Source organism: Cebus imitator, unplaced genomic scaffold (assembly GCF_001604975.1).
Source record: "Cebus imitator isolate Cc_AM_T3 unplaced genomic scaffold, Cebus_imitator-1.0 Scaffold122, whole genome shotgun sequence".
NCBI classification, from domain to species: Eukaryota; Metazoa; Chordata; class Mammalia; order Primates; family Cebidae; genus Cebus; species Cebus imitator.
In genome coordinates this window covers 1,897,972-1,915,388 of record NW_016107437.1, presented here as the reverse complement: position 1 = coordinate 1,915,388, position 17,417 = coordinate 1,897,972, and the positions used below count along the sequence as shown (strand labels likewise).

The window sequence follows — 17,417 nt, the reverse complement described above, 5'->3', positions numbered from 1 at the left end:
TTGGCTCCTGGTGCTGAAAGGATGGGGACCAAGGGCCCTCGACCTCCCTGGTTCTGCAGTGGCCTGCGTCCTGTCATGATGCATCATCTATAAATTAATGAAAGTCGGGCCAGGTGCCCCTGAAATATGATGAGTGAGGGCTCTGGAGGGGACCTTGCAGGAACAGTGAAGGACACTGAGGGTCCCCAATCAGGAGTGCAGGCAGTTGGCATAATCCCCTAGACCCATGGCAGGGGGATGCTGCCGGGGCATGAAGCATCTTGCTGGCTTAAGGCCATGGATGCCCCTCCCTGCTCCTCTGGCTACAATGTGGGGCCATGTCGTTCCAGAGGCCTGGTGTCTGTACTCCCCACAACCTGCGCAGGGAAGAGCTCACGGCAGCGGAGAATGAGGAGCAGGGGCATGTCCCATTCTAGGCTGACTCCAGGGGCTCTCATTCACTCCTGGATTCCCTCTGTGCCATGTCTGAAGTGGAGTAAGTTGAAGGATGGCAAGATATGACTTTATCACATCCTACCAAAGTCTCCAACGGGTGGCAAAGTGCATGCCTCCTCAGACAACTGGACTGCACTACATTTAAGGACAAAACTCGTATGTTATAGAGGCAAAAAAAAATTCGCAGGAACACGATTCTTTTCCCAGACTGCAAACAATCACCTCGGGAAACCTAAGACTGTGGAGGTGATGATGGGGTTGGTTTAGGTGTGGCCCACCTGCTGCCCATCCGCTCTGCAGTCAGTCGTGGCCTCGGTGGGGACCGGCCTGAAAAAGGAGCAATTCTTCCCCATCTGGGAGTTGACCCAGCTCGGGAGGGAACATCACGTTAAGACACCTCTAGAGGCTGCAGGTGTACATCACCTGAGCGGCAGCATCCTTCAGTGACCAGGAGGACCTGGAGGTCAGGGGTTTTGGTAATGGCAAGGGATCACAGGGTTCCCCAAATGCCCCCCCATCACAGAATCACGTGGCCAATACCTGCGGGGCTCTGAGCTGTGGAGGGGGTGGAGGACGAGCTGGTGCCTCCCGAGTCGCAGTGGCTGGTGCTCCCACTGCCGCTGGGGCTCCCGCTGGCGGAGGGTGGCGACCTCGAGGACAGGGATGGGGAGCTGTGCTGGTTTATGCACTGGGCCACGGCGAAGCCTGCAAGACAAGGTACCAGGTGACTAAATGGAAGCAAAGAGCAGGCCCGGGGACCTCAATGTCACGCTTCCGCTGAGCAACCCAACCCCAGTCCCTTGCTCTGTTTGCTGGAACAGGCTGACCTCGCTGGCCGTGGGTCTGACCCGGCCACATTTGGAAGGTATTTAAGGAAAAGAGTATAACCAGCCACAGAGCTGAGAGTGGGGCCGTGAGTCGTCAATCCAAGTGTCTGATGCTGGCTCGGCAGCTCGCCAGCTGTGTCCTTCAAGAGGGACATGCAGCCTCTCGTGGCAAATTCACCCAGGAATGCTACATGCCCTCATGGTAGAGTCTCGTGGTCTCTGCTGATGGTGCCCAAGGAAGGGCACCTGACTCACGCCCTGAAGTCACGTCCGGGCAGGAGGGGAGTGCCCTGGACCTTCTTTACAGAGAATCTGCTCTGCCCTTGAGGCTCTAGGAGAGCCAGGTTCAGGAACAACGAAAGCTCTGGTGAAGAGCTAGTGATGACGGTCTTAAATGGTCCTCAGCAACTCTGGGACCTGGAGGTGGGGTCTGCTGCACCTTTCTGCGGTAAACCGACACAGTGGGGATGGACAAGCCCCTCATCTTGGAGATACTCAGACCTGGGCGCAACCCTGCTTCCTGCAAGGACGCACCAGACACATGGATAGCTATCGTGTTTCTCCTGAGTCTCTAACAGCTACATCCAGGAGGTACACTACCTGCTCTGATGACCCCACTGTTGTGGGGATAAAATGAGGTAACTTTTGTCAAGCCCCAGCAGAGGGTGTGGCACATGGTGAGAGCTCAGTACACCTGTTTGTTCTTTATGTTTTTCTGGGATAGGGTTTCTCTCTGTTGCCCGGCCTGGAGTGCAGTGGTGTGACCTCAGCTCGCCACAGCCTTGAGCTCCCAGGCTCAAGTGATCTTCCTGCCTCAGCCTCCTGTGTTAGCTGGGACTACAGGCATGTGCCACCATGCCCAGCTAATTTTTTTTTTTGTAGAGATGGAGGGTCCCACTATATTGCCCAGGGTGGTCTTGAACTCCTGGACTCAAGCGATCCTCCTGCCTTGGCCTCCCAAAGTTCTGGGATTACAGGTGTGAGCCACCACATCTGGCCTGACGTGTTCTTTATGATAAGTCAAAATCCCTTTTATCCGGCCCAGGGGCCCCTCTTCTGGTGGACATGTGGTTTTCTGCAGGCCATGACTTCAGTCCCTAAGAGCTGGGCAGGACCCATGGTGATGGTGTTTGGTAGTACAGAAGCAGCCGCAAATTGGGGTGGAGATATGGTGGGGGGGTGAGTCCTTCCAGCTGAGAGAGGGAATCTCAACCCTCTTGGTCATTCCCCCAGGCCTTGCCACTCCTCAAGTGAATGCATTCACTACAGCCAGCCCGGGACCTCATTCATATCACCTGCCCTGCTTGAACCTCACATGGTCCAGCTCTCCACTGACACTACTTCCAGAAGGCCCTTCAGGCTCTGACCTCACCTTTCTTGAAACTCAGAAAGGCAGCAGGGTGTTAGCAGGGTTGGCGTCCTGCAGCCTGCTGCCTGTTTGATAAGTAAAGTTTCACTGGAACAAGCCACGGTCCTTTGTTTACACAGACCCTGGCTGCTTTCTCGATCAGAGTTGAGCAGTTGCCATAGCGACCACATGGCCTGCAAAGACTAAAAGGTTTTTTTAGAAGGCCACTCTCAGTGGCTCATGCCTGTAATCCCAGCATTTTGGGAGGCCGAGGCGGATGATTCATGAGGTCGGGAGTTCAAGACCAGCCTGGCCAACATGGTAAAACTCCATCTCTACTAAAAAAAAAAAAAAAAAAAAAAAAATTAGCTGGGTATAGTAGCAGGTACCTGTAATCCCTAGCTATTTGGGAGGTTAAGGCAGGAGAATCATTTGAACCTGGGAGGTGGAGGTTGCAGTGAGCCAAGATCATGCCATTGCACTCCAGCCCAGGGAACACAGGGAACAGAGTGAGACTCTTTCTCAAAATAAATATATAAATAAAGTAAAAAAAAAAAAAAAAAAAAATTTTTTTTTTTTTTTTTTTGGCCAGGTTACCTGTTACCTGGCTCTGGACAGAAGCAGTGTGCCCATCTGGTGCAGGGGATGAAGCCCAGGCTCTGGTACCAGGGGTTAGCCCTCCTCTGCTCACTTACCAGCTGTGGGGCCATGGGCATGTCCCTGATTCCCTCAGCCTGCTTCCTTTCACCTATGGATGGGACCTGTGGCTCTGTCTCTCCGGCTTAGGGCTTAGCAGGACTCTTCTCCTGGCCACCAAGGAGAGGATATTTGTACTCAGGTTAACGTGAAGCCGTTTTTGTCTAAAGATCAGCTCCTTAAAAGGTAGGGGCCCTATTTATACCACGAGTTGGGTTTTGGGGATGATGTAACAAGCATCGACCATAATGGCAAGTGTGTGGGGCCTGCTGGGAGCAGGGTTAGTCACCGAGCGAGGTGGCCATCCTGAGCACCAGCTCCTCTTGTATGGAGGGTATTTCTTGTCCACACCTATGGCAGAGATCTGCTTGCGGAGAGAAAGGCAGGATGGATGTAGCTGGAGTTCTCAGGAAGAGGTACAACGTGATATATTGTGTGTGTGTCAGGCGCCGGCTCAGACGACCTATGGCAAACATCCGGCAAATCCAAACACCGGGCAGGAGCATTCCTTGGGGACACTCAGCCACAGCCTCACAGAACCAGTTTTATAGCTGTTCACTTCTTAATCACTTAGAGCGGTAAACCCCCCAGTTTACAAGCTGTTTACTTTCCTTGAAAATGAATTACCCCTTAACAAATCAAAATGTCAAGATGGCTTTTCCCGAGGTGCCTATTTATCAGGGCTAAGAACAGAGGGCCAGCCAGTGTCATAACAGAGTGGGGATTACACCTTGTACGCTCCCGATAACAACCCTGGCTGGAATGGATCAACGACACGGCTGTTGCCAAGGTGGTCACATGCCCCTTCTAAGAAGACATGTGTTTTCTCTTGCTCTCTTTAAAGCCCTGGTTTGTTATCAAAAGTCATCTGCAGTGGGACGTGTGGGGTAGCAGATGAGAAGCCGGCACTGCAGTCAGGATGCTTCACTTCTTTCATTTTGGGAATGGGCTGGGATCAAGTCATAGATTGGCAGTAAAATCTGCATGTACTGAGCTGAACATAAAAACAAAAATCACCAGCCTCTGATCCCACCCATTTGCAGGGTCTAGCTGAGCAGAGGTAACTGAACACATCTCTTCCTCACCTGCTGCTACTAAAAATCCCACCTCCCGCCTTTCCACTCTCTCTCCCTTTCCCAGTGGCAATGAGACCAGAAAGGAAAAGATAAAAACCAGTGAGTTTTTTTCTTTTTTTTTTTTTTTTTTTTTTTTTGCCATTTGTATGTCTTCTTTTTAGAAATGTCTGTTCAGACTATTTGCCCATTTTAAAATATATTTTTTTTGCTGGATGCCCGAGGCCCCCCACCTGCAGTTTCAAGGGGCTTTTCCCCAAATCTAGGTGGCGGCACATCAGAGAATCAGGAGGGTGCTGGTGAGAATTTAGGATGAACACCCATGGCCGGAGCACTGTGTCCTCTGGTTCCTGCTTCATCTCAGCCAGGCAGTCCTTGATGAACTAGCTTTGGCGGAGTTGCCAGAGGCTTTTGGTGCATGAATCAAACACACACGGGCTGCCAGGTACATGCAAACACACAGACGAGCCAAAGATTGTGGGACAGGGATGCAGGCAAACAGGCCTCCCTGAGATCCTCTCTAGATAACACTCTTGACGCTCCCTGGGTGTGTTTCAAGAACATCCTGCAAAATGTATATATGAGTCTGTACGGCCTTTCACACCATCTGACCAATTCCACACCTGCAGACGACACTGGGTAGATCCACATACCAAACTACAGGGACATTCAACCTACTGGTGTGCAGAACAGAGAACAGAAGACGGCTGATATGTCCAAGAACTGGGGCAAGGCTAAGTGAATTCTAATCTATTCAGATGATGAAATTCCCTGCTGCCAACCAAGATGCTGATAAGAGATGATTAAGCATCAGGGGAAATGCTCAAGATGGAGTCAATGAAAAGGGTTAGAAAAAGCATGTCCCATATGTTTCTGCTCTTGTAAAAAAATGCATGCTCTCTTGTCCATGGCAGAGAAAGCACACTGGAGGGATTGAAGCCGACGCAGTGAGAGAACCAGGTAGTTGTACTGCAGTGAGTTTTATTGTTATTTTTTGTGCTTGTCTGAATTTTCCAAGACTCCTATTATAAACCTGATTTTAAACCAAAAAAAAAAAAAAAAAAAGGGAGGATGATGGAAGGAACATAAGCTGCCTGGGAGCTGGACGGACTCAAGCTCCCGATCCTAACATCCTCCTGAGATCTGTTCTGCCCTCTGAGGCTCTCTCCCCTGGACTCACCAAGAGGAGGGCCAGGAAGGCCACTCCAACAGTTGGGGGACCTATGCCCACGATGAGACACATCCCCTGCATCCCAGGAGCGCCCTGTTTCATGCGGGGCAGCCCAGGGTCTTCCTGTTGCCCTCTGGCTGTGTATAGCCAGTTATTTTGGGAAGATGAACTAATGAATAACGCTCTGGCATTTGTCAAGCCCAAAAATACCACAAAAAGGTCAGTCTTCTATTTTTAGGCCCACTGATAGAAGGAGCACTGGGCTTGGAGTCAGAACCCCAGGTTTGCATCCAAGCTCTGCCCAAACTGACTTTGAGATGTTGGACATGCCCCCCTCCTCCTCTTCTCTGGGTCTTTAAGCTTTCCCCACTAAGAATCACTTTACCATGTGATTCAGGATTCAGAGCGGGCCAGCAGTGGCCTAGGGTTGCGCATAAGCTTTGCTTTGCTTATTTACGTGATGTGTGTGCTTGCTGGAGGTATCACCATTGACACGTTGGGAGATTTTATGCACAGACCAGGATTTCTGGTTTCTTAAAAGATGAAAAGATCTGCCTTTACGGGGTCCCATTCCTACGGGACAGCAATAGGAGGGAGATAAGCAGAGCTGGTTTTCTGCTCTTACAACTTGTCTGGCCATGCAGGCATCTGAGTTGCTAATCTCAGCTTTTTCTGCCTAGATTGTTGGTCAGATCCATAGGACTCAGGGAAGTTCGAACCCCCAGAGACCTTAGGAGTCAAGGCCCTCCTACAATCCCAGAATCACTGGGTGTGTGTAGGGGGAGTGGGGATGTAGAAATACGGTGATCTGCCTCCAGCAACCTAGGTCGGTCCTCAGACTTCCTAGCAAGAACCACTTGCTTTCAACCTTTGCTAGGCTGTTCTCCCTTGCTTCTTTTCTGTCTTTACAAATCCCTGCCCCATTCTTCATGGCTCACACAGCTCAGCACCAGCCTGGTAGGAGTCTTTGCATCAGGTGGGGTTAACTGTTCTCTCCCTGTGCTCCTGCAGCAGCTCTGCCTAGTCTTGGGACCTTGACGGTTGTGTAGGAGACGGCCTATTCTAGTAGGGCATAAGAAATTGGACCGCAAAGATGTTTAGATATTTAGTGTGATGATTATCATTATATTAACAGCTAGCACCTGGAATTTTCTGGGTTAAGAGGGTTTTGTTCACTTTATTGAGAAGGCTTAAAAAAAAAAAAAAGCAAAAAGAAGAGTGTTTTGGACAGTGTTCTTGATATTGTTAGCTGTCTTTCAACACTCATTCTCCCTTTCAGCTGCAGTTACAGAACCCAGAAGGTAGGTGTGGCCAAGTGACTAAGTTGTGACCAGTGAGACAGAAATGAATGTGGCATGTGGGATTTCCTGGAAGGCCCTCTAAAAGACAAGTGGGTATATCCTCCTCCATTCCGCTTCCCAGAAAATGGAAGTGATGGCTGGAACTCCAGCTGCTACCCTGAGCTATAAGTATGAATCACACATTAGGGACAGCAGAGCACTGAACAGGAAGGAGTCTGGGTCCCTGATGCCTTCGTGTTAGCTCTTGACTACAAGGCTTCTTTTATTTGACAGGGAAATGAACTTCCCTTTTGAGTTTATCTTTACTATGTAGTTGAACTTAATGTTAACTGATATAGTTGGGGAAAAAACTTTGTTAATGCAGGATGTGAGTTAAGTCCCCTAGGGACAAGGGACTGGCTGGCTCCCAGGGTTTCTGGTGCATAGAAACCTGCCCCATACGTGCCTGGTGGAATCTGGGTGTGGTGGGCTGAAGAGAAAGAGGGAAAGGGGCAAGTGAGGTGGGAGGTGACCCACCCCATGACCCCTCAAATCTTTAGGAAACACTTGGTCAACTCTTTCCCATGTGTTGCAAGTGGACTTTCCGGGTAGAAAGCAAAGATGGGGCAGAGTTTTTGTCTGGGTTCACACCAAGCCACAATGGTTAAGACCCAGAAAGAGGCTGGGCACAGTGGCTCACGCCTATAATCCCAGCACTTTGGGAGGCCAAGGTGGGCGGATCATGAGGTTAGGAGATCGAGACCATCCTGGCCAACATGGTGAAACCCTGTCTCTACTAAAATACAAAAAAATCAGCCGGGTGTGGATGTGTGCGCCTGTAATCCCAGCTACTTGGGAGGCTGAGGTAGGAGAATTGCTTGAACCCAGAAGGTGGAGGTTGCAGTGAGCCAAGATCATACTACTGCACTCTAGCCTGGCTACAGAATGCAACTCCGTCTCAAAAAATAAAAAAATAAAAAAAGACCCAGACAGAGCAAGGCCCAAGAGAGACCAAAGGGAGGGAAGGGCTTAGATGTGTGCAGGTGCAAAAACTGGTGGGCTTGCACCAAAGGTTTTCTGAATCTCCAAGGGAGCACAGAGGCCCTTCGGCCTCTGAGGCCTGCCTGGAACTGGTGCTGCTCTGCACATGAGTACTCTGAGGATACTGGCCATGTGACTAAAGTGCAACTATTTCAGGCTTAAAAAAAAAATCTACCCTTGGAAGATGTGAAAACTACCTGAGCTTATAGGGGATTCCACAGGGACCTTTTAGGGAGCTGAAACGGAAGGAACCCAGTTGGCTTTTATTTCAATTTGGGGATTCTCCACTCTACTCAAAAACACTAACCTCGTCCTGCTGCCTCATCCCCTACAGATGCACGTATATACTGCCTGTTTCCAAGAAGGATTTGAGATGGCTTATGTTACATTTAGAAACCCAAACCTCGATGCCATAGATAGTAAATACTGAAAGCTAATAAAACAAAAAGTAAATGATAAGAGCCCAACAATAAAAGGTGACAAGTTATATCAGAAAGCCTTCAAGCTATGGGAAGTTAATGTTACCATTCAACTCTGAGCTTCCTAGGAGCCAAGACCACAAGGGAAAACTGTACCAGGTGACCTACACCACACACCAATTCACCTGCCAGGTTTCTGTCCCATGAACCCTCCTGGGGCATGTCTTTGAAAGTAGCTTCATGGGAGATACAGCTTCCTGAATGCAGATGGAACCTCATTCTGCAAAGATAATGCCCTATGACAGCCCTTTTCAAACACTTTTTCTAAATAGTGAAACTCCAATTTATACATGAGATGAAAACGGAACTCCCTGGGGCTGGCATGGAGCCTTACCAAGGAGGGACTTCCCCTCCCCTTTCTAGACACTTCTGTGGATCCTACTTTTGAAAATCACAGATGGGGCAAGGCTAGCCAGCCGGGTAATGTAATGAGGAAGGGCCGGAGGTAAAATGCCAGTGGTCCTCTCTGTCATCTGTTTCCCCTTATTTAACAGACACATGCACACTGAGAAACCATTCTCTTCTATTAAAACAACGATGCAGGCATGCTAATACATGCAGTTCACGGGACATTCAGCTTCTGTGCCAGGGAGATGGCCAGGACTGGTGGAGACTGGGGAAAACCAGAAGGCGCAGATCCCAGCTTTTCCTGACTGCTGTTGTGTGAGAACATGGACCTCAGCATGGCCACAGTCTCCAGTTCTTCAAGAGAAGCTGGGTATCTGGATTTTGATGTAACACCTGCTGATTTGGAAAATGCTGACGGCTTCATTCATACTCTTTTTGAAAATTAAGAAGTGGGTAACCCCAACCCAAGCCATCTGTATGTGTGAGTCGTTTGTATGTAATCAGAGGGCTCTCCAGCCTCTTTTATTATTTATTTTTTGAGGTGGAGTCTTGCTCTGTTGTCCAGGCTGGAGTGCAATGGTGTGATCTCGATTCACGGTAACCTCCACCTCCCAGGTTCAAGTGATTGTCCTGCTTCAGCCTCCTGAGTAGCTGGAACTTCAGGCATGCGCCACCATGCCCAGCTACTTTTTCTATTTTTAGTAGAGACGGGATTTCACCATGTTGGCCAGGTTGGTCTCGAACTTCTGATCTCAGGTGAAATCCACCTGCCTTGGCCTCCCAAAGTGCTGGGATTACAGGTGAGAGCCACCGCACCTGGCCTCCAGCCTCTGTTTTTAACCCCAAGGTGTGTGTCACACCTTAGAGCCACCTTGGCCAAACTCTGGAGATGGGTGGCTTTTGAGTCTGAGGTATGTGACTAAGAAAGTCTCAGAGGTGCATCAAAGAAGTACAGTTTTCAATAGATCTCTTTTAGGATAAGCTCTAAGATTTGGAGAGGAGAGCTGCCCGCCCTAACAAAAACCTACACTGATTTATGGTTGTTGCAGATTGCAAAGCGTAATATAAAACCCACTGGGGGCTGATTCAGGAGAAGCAACCCATGCATTTTCCACAGTCTCTGCCGTGAATGAGGATCGTGGGGCATGGGCGCCCTGAGCTTGCCTTTCATTAGCAAATTCATTCCGAGGCTGCGGCTCAGGTCTGACGATGCAGTGTTCATATTTTCTCACCACCCATCACGATGCTGGGAAACAGTAAAAAAATCAATCGGCCCTGTGACCTCACACACAAACTGAAGACAGCAAGCATGCGTGGCCTTATTTCTCCCCGCACCGGCTCCTTCCTTGGATCTGCCCTTTCACCTCCCAGTGCAGCCTGCCAGGTCCCTGGGGTGAGAGATGGGGGGCTGGGAGGTGACTAAGTCTGGGACTTCAGCAGCTGGTGGCTCTGGACAGACTGTGGCTTACTAGAAAGATCCACAGGCGACATAGAACATTCTTGTTTGTGCTTCCGACTCAAGAAGCGGCTCTTGATCCTACCCCCCCCCCGCCCCCCGGCAAGATGACAGCAATGCCCAAGGGCAGTCAGAGGCTAGGAGCCACTCAGTGGCGGACTACCCTAGGAAAGCCACCTTAGGAAGACAGGGCACAGAGCCCAAACTACCCAGGACTGCTCAAAGAGCATATGTTGGGGGCTGAGGAAGCAGCGTTCAGAATCAAGTCCAACAACAGCACATCCACCACAGGCCATGTGGTCCTTGCCCAGGGCTCCTCTTAGGAATCTACACTAAAACAAAAGCATCTACTGACAAGTGGGCAGGGGCCAGATGGCAGTGATGCCACGAGCCTGCAGGACCCTTGGGGGCCTCCAGAAGTTCCCTCCCTCACTGCTAGGACCCTGAAGTTTGGGAAGGCTTCAGGTATTTGCCCTTGTCAGTATCTCTTTAATGAGTCTTAAATGATTTACTGTTTCAGTGCACAAAGCTCTATGCTTTGGGGTCAATTAGGGACTTGCCCCCAAATGGTGATTTCTGGTTTTCTTCCTGTGCACTGGTGCTGAAGAAGCCTCTTCCTGTCCAGCCCAGGGGGCAGGTCTACACATCAGGCACCTCGGGAAGGGATGTTCCTATGGCCTCCCTTGGCCAAGCCTGAGCCGCCACCACAGGCAACCTCAACATCACTGACTGGGCTACACTTCACAACACTTGAAGGCTTTTTATTTCTGGTTGCTTTTCAGGGGATAACATGTCCAACATACAAAAATAGCTGGGAACTTGCAGTATCTTTTAGCCTATAGCTCTTTATCCATGGATAAATCCTGTTGGATTTTAAGCACTATACTTGAAAACCTGCAGAAAAGAAAAAATGGTCTTTCAGTATCTTGCGTTCTCTCTGTGTCATTTCTGTCCTAAGTGTGCCCATAGAAATGTTTTTGCTGTCGGGTGGAGGCATGCCTGTACGGGCTACCACCCATGGGGAGCACCAAGTCTTAATGTCCCTTTTGCTACCCAGAGGGGCAGGGGCATCTGGGCTGTGTGAATGTGAGGAATGTGTGCATCTCACATGAGCACTTATCCAGGCTGCAGAGGGTTGGCTGGCACATGGGGGACATCGATCTCGGAATCTCTCACAGTGGTGCAACCCTGCTTTGGATTTCTAGAACCAAGGGTCACCAGAGCTGGGCTGGATTCCCAAGGACTGGGTCCCTGCCTCACCCAGCCCCTGCCCTCTTCCACTGGTATTACCATCTGTACATTAGCAAGAAAAGAGTTCCACAACGGTCTCTCAGCCAAGGCACTAGCAAGCTCAGCGGTGGCCATCTGGGCTGCCTCTCTACTGAGGCAGTCGGCAGGGCTGAAACGGCAGCGGGAGGAAGGTGGGTTAGACAGCGCCCAGCAGACTTCCAGGCACAGGCGCTCACTGACCCTGATGGGAGTGAAATCAGGAGTGGGGTGGGTCACTACAGCCCTGTTCGCAAAGAATGGCCCCCCAAAGGATCTGGCTGGCCAAGGAGCACCAGACTAGTTTTTTTCTTTTTTTGAAATGGAATCTCACTCTGTCACCCAGGCTGGAGTGCAGTGGCACAATCTCGGCTTACTGCAACCTCTGCCTCCTAGGTTCAAGTGATTCTCCTGCCTCAGCCTTCCAAGTAGCGGGGACTGCAGGCATGCACCACTGTGCTCGACTAATTTTTTTCTATTTTTACTAGAGATGGGTTTCACCATGTTGGCCAAGCTGGTCTTGAACTCCTGACCTCAGGTGGTCCACCTACCTTGGCCTTCCAAAGTGCTGGGCTAACAGGCGTGAGCATACCGCACTCAGCCAGGAGCCCGAGATTCTTCCCCAGCAAGTCTCTTATCCCATCAGCTTCGTTTTGACCTTTTGGGCTGGAAGCAGGGAAGCCGTGCGGTGTGTATCCTACACTGACATGTTCGGCCTGCCCCATGTGTTCCAGGAGACGGCAGTGTACAAAGGGGCAAGGGAATTAGTTTTGATTCTCTGCAAAAGGCATGTGCAGCTGACACATACTTAGTTCTCACCAAAGGCAGAGAGCAGGACGCCTGTGGTCCCATTCCATTTGCTTGTGTTCGCCAGGACTCTGACTTTGCAAGGTAGGTGGTTAATTTCTGAAGCTGGCCCACCTCACCAAAGCCTCTTCTACCGTGTGTTTTAACAGATTGAGGCTAGGCCAGACCGACAGCTGATGACGTCCTATGACACATCATCTACAACAAGAACTGAAGATACTATCTGGAACTATGTGAGTCAGATAGAATCAGGGAATGTGTGCAGAGCCACAGAAAGGCCACGATGGATATCAGCCCAGAACAAGCTACAAAAGGCCATGGCTGAGGTTGTTAAGTGGACAGGGCTCTGTCGACGTCTGCCTTGGCAGCCCTGTGGGACAATGCCAATCAGATGGCTGCACATGAGCCTTCTGTTATCTGTGGGGGAAGAACACTTGAGAAGAGCACTTCCTTGGCTCTGGGTCTGTCATTTTCACTCTGACTACAGGATACAGTGGTGGGGAGAGGGCCGGGGGTCTGGGCATGTGACAGCAGGGGACCTGTTTACCCCACGAGCCTATGTCCTCTCTAGTAAAAAGCAGAGTGAGAACACCACACCTTAGGGGTCTTGAGGATTAAAGCATTAAACACAATGTAAACGTTCAGGTAGCACTTGCTGTTTTGAGTCCTCGGCTGGAATTTATGGTGCCTGGAACTTGGACCCAGTGATGTAATAACTGGGATTTTTTTTTTTTTTTTTTTTTTTGAGACAGAATCTCACTCTGTTACTAAGGCTGGAGGGCAGTGGCATGATCCCAGCTCACTGCAGCCTCTTGACCTTGCCAGGCTCAGGCGATCCTCCCACCTCAGCCTCCCGAGTAGCTGGGACTACAGGTATACACCACCATGCCTGGCTAATTTTTCTATTTTTTGTAGAGGTGGGGTTTTACCATGTTGCCAAGGCTAGTCTTGAACTCTTGGTCTCATGTGATCTGCCCACCTTGGCCTCTGACAGTGCTGGGATTACAGGTGTGAGCCCCCACGCCCAGCTTGGGATTTTCATACCCCTTTAGACAAAGGAGTACATAGCAAAAGAAACGGCCCAGCTCTTTGGAGAAAAGAACATGACACAAAACGAAAATCTTCCTCACGTTAGCCATTATGACTGAGGGTTTTAGGAGTTAATAAAGTGAGACACGAGAGAGCTTTTCTAAAATAACTTAAAATGTCTAGGTTTAAGGGATTTCTATGAAAATTGTTTATGAGAAAAAGTTATTCTCATCTAGATTCTTAAAAACCTCATGTTACATTGCATTCAAGACACGTGACTATTCTGTTTCCATTTCTTTGAGTTGGATGAGCTTGAACCATATGGAACTGCCGTGACCTACAGAAACGGCCATTTTCAACTAACGTGACCTACAGAAACAGCCAATTCATGTGGTTCAATGTACTCTAAGTCCACCTCTCTTAAAGATTTCTACCGGAACAATTCATGGAGGACGAGGACAGAGGGAACAGCCAGCAGTGTATTCAAACAAACTCGCCATTTCTCTTTGACCCGTCTGCACGTGTGTGCGGGAGTGTGTGTGTGTACACACCTGTGTGTGTTCCTCTCTCCAGCTACATCCACCCTTTCATTTCCAACACTGGTAGTTTCAACAAAATGCTTGGAAGGAACGCTGGCACTTACGGGGAGGTGTGTGTCTTCTTGATAGAAAACTCACAAAAAGGGGACTTATTAGGAACTGAAAGGGCTTCTTCAATGGGCTAGGTTTGCTCTCTTTTCCCTTTGTTCCTCCTTACGAATGCTAAGCTAATGTGTCCAACATTACAAATCACCCTGGCTCTTCTGCATTTGTAGTTTTGACTTATTTTTTGAGTATTATTAATATTTCATCATAAAAGTATTGATTTCCTTTAACTAAGAGACTTTAAAGTTTGCTGCATTCTTAAGCATGATTTTATTATGTCTTGGGGCCAAATGTTTTTCCCTCCTCCCCAAAGGAATGCTCTTCCCTTCCTATAATGTGTGTCAAGAAGAAAAAAGGAATTGATTCACAGAATTCTGCATTACAGGCAACTTTTAAGGAACGTATCTAGTATGTATACTTAGAGCGATGTTTCTTAAACACAACTGTATGATTCATTGTTTAGACTTTTTAATCTGTTAGATATAAGAACCAAAGCACAACATTTATGTTAAAATATGAGACAGTTTCAAAGAAGCAAATCTGAGAAAATTAAGACAACTCCGGACATGATCCTAAAGCTGTCAACTCCTCACCGGTGCTCCAGGGGTTGTTATGAAATAATAAGAAACTTAGTTTCCATTGTCATCCTCTTCCTTCAAGAAAGGCAACAAAAATTGAGAAGGAGGCAAGCTGTGGGGAGGGGCTGCCTAGAAAAGGCACTATTTCCCCTTCTATGTAAGTCACTGGTATCAGATGCCAGCTGCAGGGTTGGGGAAGGAAGGCTCAGTTTTATAGAACCCATTCAGGAAGAAGGCGGAGGGCGGTAACTGGCAAACAAACCCAGCGCTCTGACATGTTTAAATATTGAACATCCTTTCTCCTTCCTCTATATTGATTATTAACTTGGACCCGCATCACTATGTGCACTGACTTCATTTCTTCCCAAGAATCCAAGACACAGTGGACAACGCTGAGGGGCTGTGGGGTGGGGGTGGACTGGAGATTTGGGTTTCTTTCTTTCATACCCTCACTAGAGATCCTTTCCAGTCAGCCCCACGGTTTTAGAGCCATGAATTCCTGGAAGCATCTCAGCCTTTCAATGACCCCTGGCGCCCGAATGCTGATGATTAGTGCCCCAAATATTGACAGACTGGACTTTCTTCCCTTTTCACACAACAGAGCAGTGTCAGAGGGAGGCTATAGGAAAGATGCTGTCACCAGCTGATGGGCGAGACTGTGGGAACGTCATTAGCACAGGTGCCCTGTTGTTTGGGACCACAGTGGTGCCCTTGGCTTTGACCAGGTGGAAACCATGCTCAGGATGCTGGGTGAATGCTAGAGGAGACCTGGTTAAAAACAAAGAAGAAACCCTATCTACAGATACCAGTAATTGACGGCTTTTGTTCAGTTTCTAGACAACAGAGAGGGGGCTGGTACTGGCCCTGCTCTGACAGGTGTGACCCATCAGATGTCAGTGTCCTGGGCCAGCAGCCAAGCAAATGCAGAGCTTGGACCCCCCGTCATTCCTCATGGAGACGAACATTTGCGATCAGAAATATAAACCTCAAATCTCTCCAGAAAACAAGGCAGCGCCATTTCTGGGGAAGAAATAAAGGTGGCAGGGTGGACCATCTGTCAGGCCCATGCGGACACCAGCCACCTTCTGCACAGGGAAGATCTTGTGGGTGTGCTAGCAGGGTGAACTGGTCATGAGCATTCATTTTTCCTGGGCTTTTATCTGTTCAAGTGAAATTGTCCCAAATGACCGGCCTAAGGCTTCCACTTTCTTTTAAAAGACAGCACTACACTTGAGATCAATGTTTTCCCCTGAAACGCAGGCTAAATTTATCCTTCCGCGCATCCTGCTCTCTGGTCTCTGTGCTAAGCTGGCCCTTGCTGTGCTGAGTTAGGTGTCTGCTGTTCAATGCCGGTTCCATTGAACAGGAGACACCTAACTAGCAGGCAACACTCAAGCACCTAGTTCTGTCTTGCTCATCACACACACAAAACCCGCTGGTTCTCTGAGAGATTCCTCTGCTGCCTCTTTCTCTGAAGTTCCGTTAACTAAGCTCTCGGTTCCTGGGTTCCTTACCCATCTCTAGCTCTCAGAACTACCCTAAAAACCCATCAAGTTGGCTCCATTTGAACGGCTCCAGAGAACCCCTTCCCCAGCCAGCCTCTGGCCTCAAAAGTGGCTGAGTACTTATTACCTGATTGCCTTTTGCAGTAGTGGGCTGGTGTGGGCTGCCATAGGCTTAACGGACTGAACTAAATCAGAGAACTCACGACTCTCTCCTGCGCTCGCTTGGCAAGCTGCCCTGTGAGTGAACTTGCACTGACTGATTTAATGCCTGAGGCCCAGAGGGCCCAGTATTTCTGAAATCTCTATTCATCTACAAGGATGCAAGAGAACATGCCCTAAACAGACATTTTGAGCTATGGTTTCTATTTTGCTATTAACCCGTAGACTCTCTCTCTTTTTGGCAGGAATGAGAAATAAAAAAGTGACTTGGTAGAAAGAATGCATGCTGGCGGAGGCACACACATACATGCTGAGGACTTCAGCTTGGAGCACTGGGCAGGAGCCCAGGTGAATGAAGACAAGGGCCCAGGTGTGGCCAGGTGGGCATCCCCCTGCTCTGCTTTCTGGAAGGCAACTTGGCAAGGTGCCACCCAGAGCCAGACAAATGGACAGTCCCTTTGACTCTCAGCAATGGTTTCTAGAGGAGTAATTGGAAATGTAAACCAAGATTTCTGAATGCGGATGTTCGTCACAGGGTGATTCATAACGTAATAGAAACAACATAAGCGGCCAGTATAAGTGGACTACGTATAATCCGGCATATTCAGACTGCTTCGGGTTTCACTGTGTCCCCTGCAAACTCTTACGTTGAAGTCCTGACCTCTAGTACCTCAGACTCCGAATGTGACCTGGTTTGGAAATGGGGCCATTTTACAGATGCAGTTAGTTAAGATGAGGTCATTTGGTCCTAATCCACTATGACTGTGTCTCCTAAAAAGTGAACATGTGGATGCAGGTTTCACATGGTAGCACATGGTGTGAAGATGAAGGCAAGGCTGGGGTGATGCTTCCACGAGCTAAGAAGTACCGAAGATCGCCAGCAAAACACCAGAAGCCAAGGAGGGAGGCCTGAACCAGAGTCCTCCTCACACCCCTCAGAGGAAACCAGCCCTGCCAATACCTTGATTGTGTACTTCTGTGCTCCAGAACTGTGAGATGATCAATTTCTGCTGTTTATGCCACCTAGTTTGTGGGGCTTTGTTAGGGCCACCTCAGGAACTAACACTCAGACAACGGACTCTTATGCAGCCATCAAGAATGAAGTTTAGCCGGGCGCAGTGGCTCAAGCCTGTAATCCCAGCACTTTGGGAGGCCGAGGCGGGTGGATCACGAGGTTAGGAGATCGAGACCATCCTGGTCAACATGGTGAAACCCTGTCTCTACTAAAGATACAAAAAATTAGCTGGGCATGGTGGCACGTGCCTGTAATCCCAG

At 49.2% G+C, this 17,417-nt stretch overlaps 1 protein-coding gene across 6 annotated transcripts in view; it reads right to left on the bottom strand.

The window, feature by feature from the left end:
- Nucleotides 1–17,417, bottom strand: part of CLEC16A (C-type lectin domain containing 16A) — a 226,635-nt gene that overhangs the window by 12,999 nt on the left and 196,219 nt on the right. For 5 of the 6 annotated variants that reach the window (XM_017539972.1, XM_017539971.1, XM_017539970.2 and 2 more), the window contains one exon: nucleotides 976–1,140. The exons of the other annotated variant lie outside the window; for it this stretch is intronic. In XM_017539972.1, coding sequence (XP_017395461.1) covers nucleotides 976–1,140 — 165 coding nt within the window. The remainder of the gene's footprint in view (nucleotides 1–975; nucleotides 1,141–17,417) is intronic. 6 annotated transcript variants of the gene reach the window in all.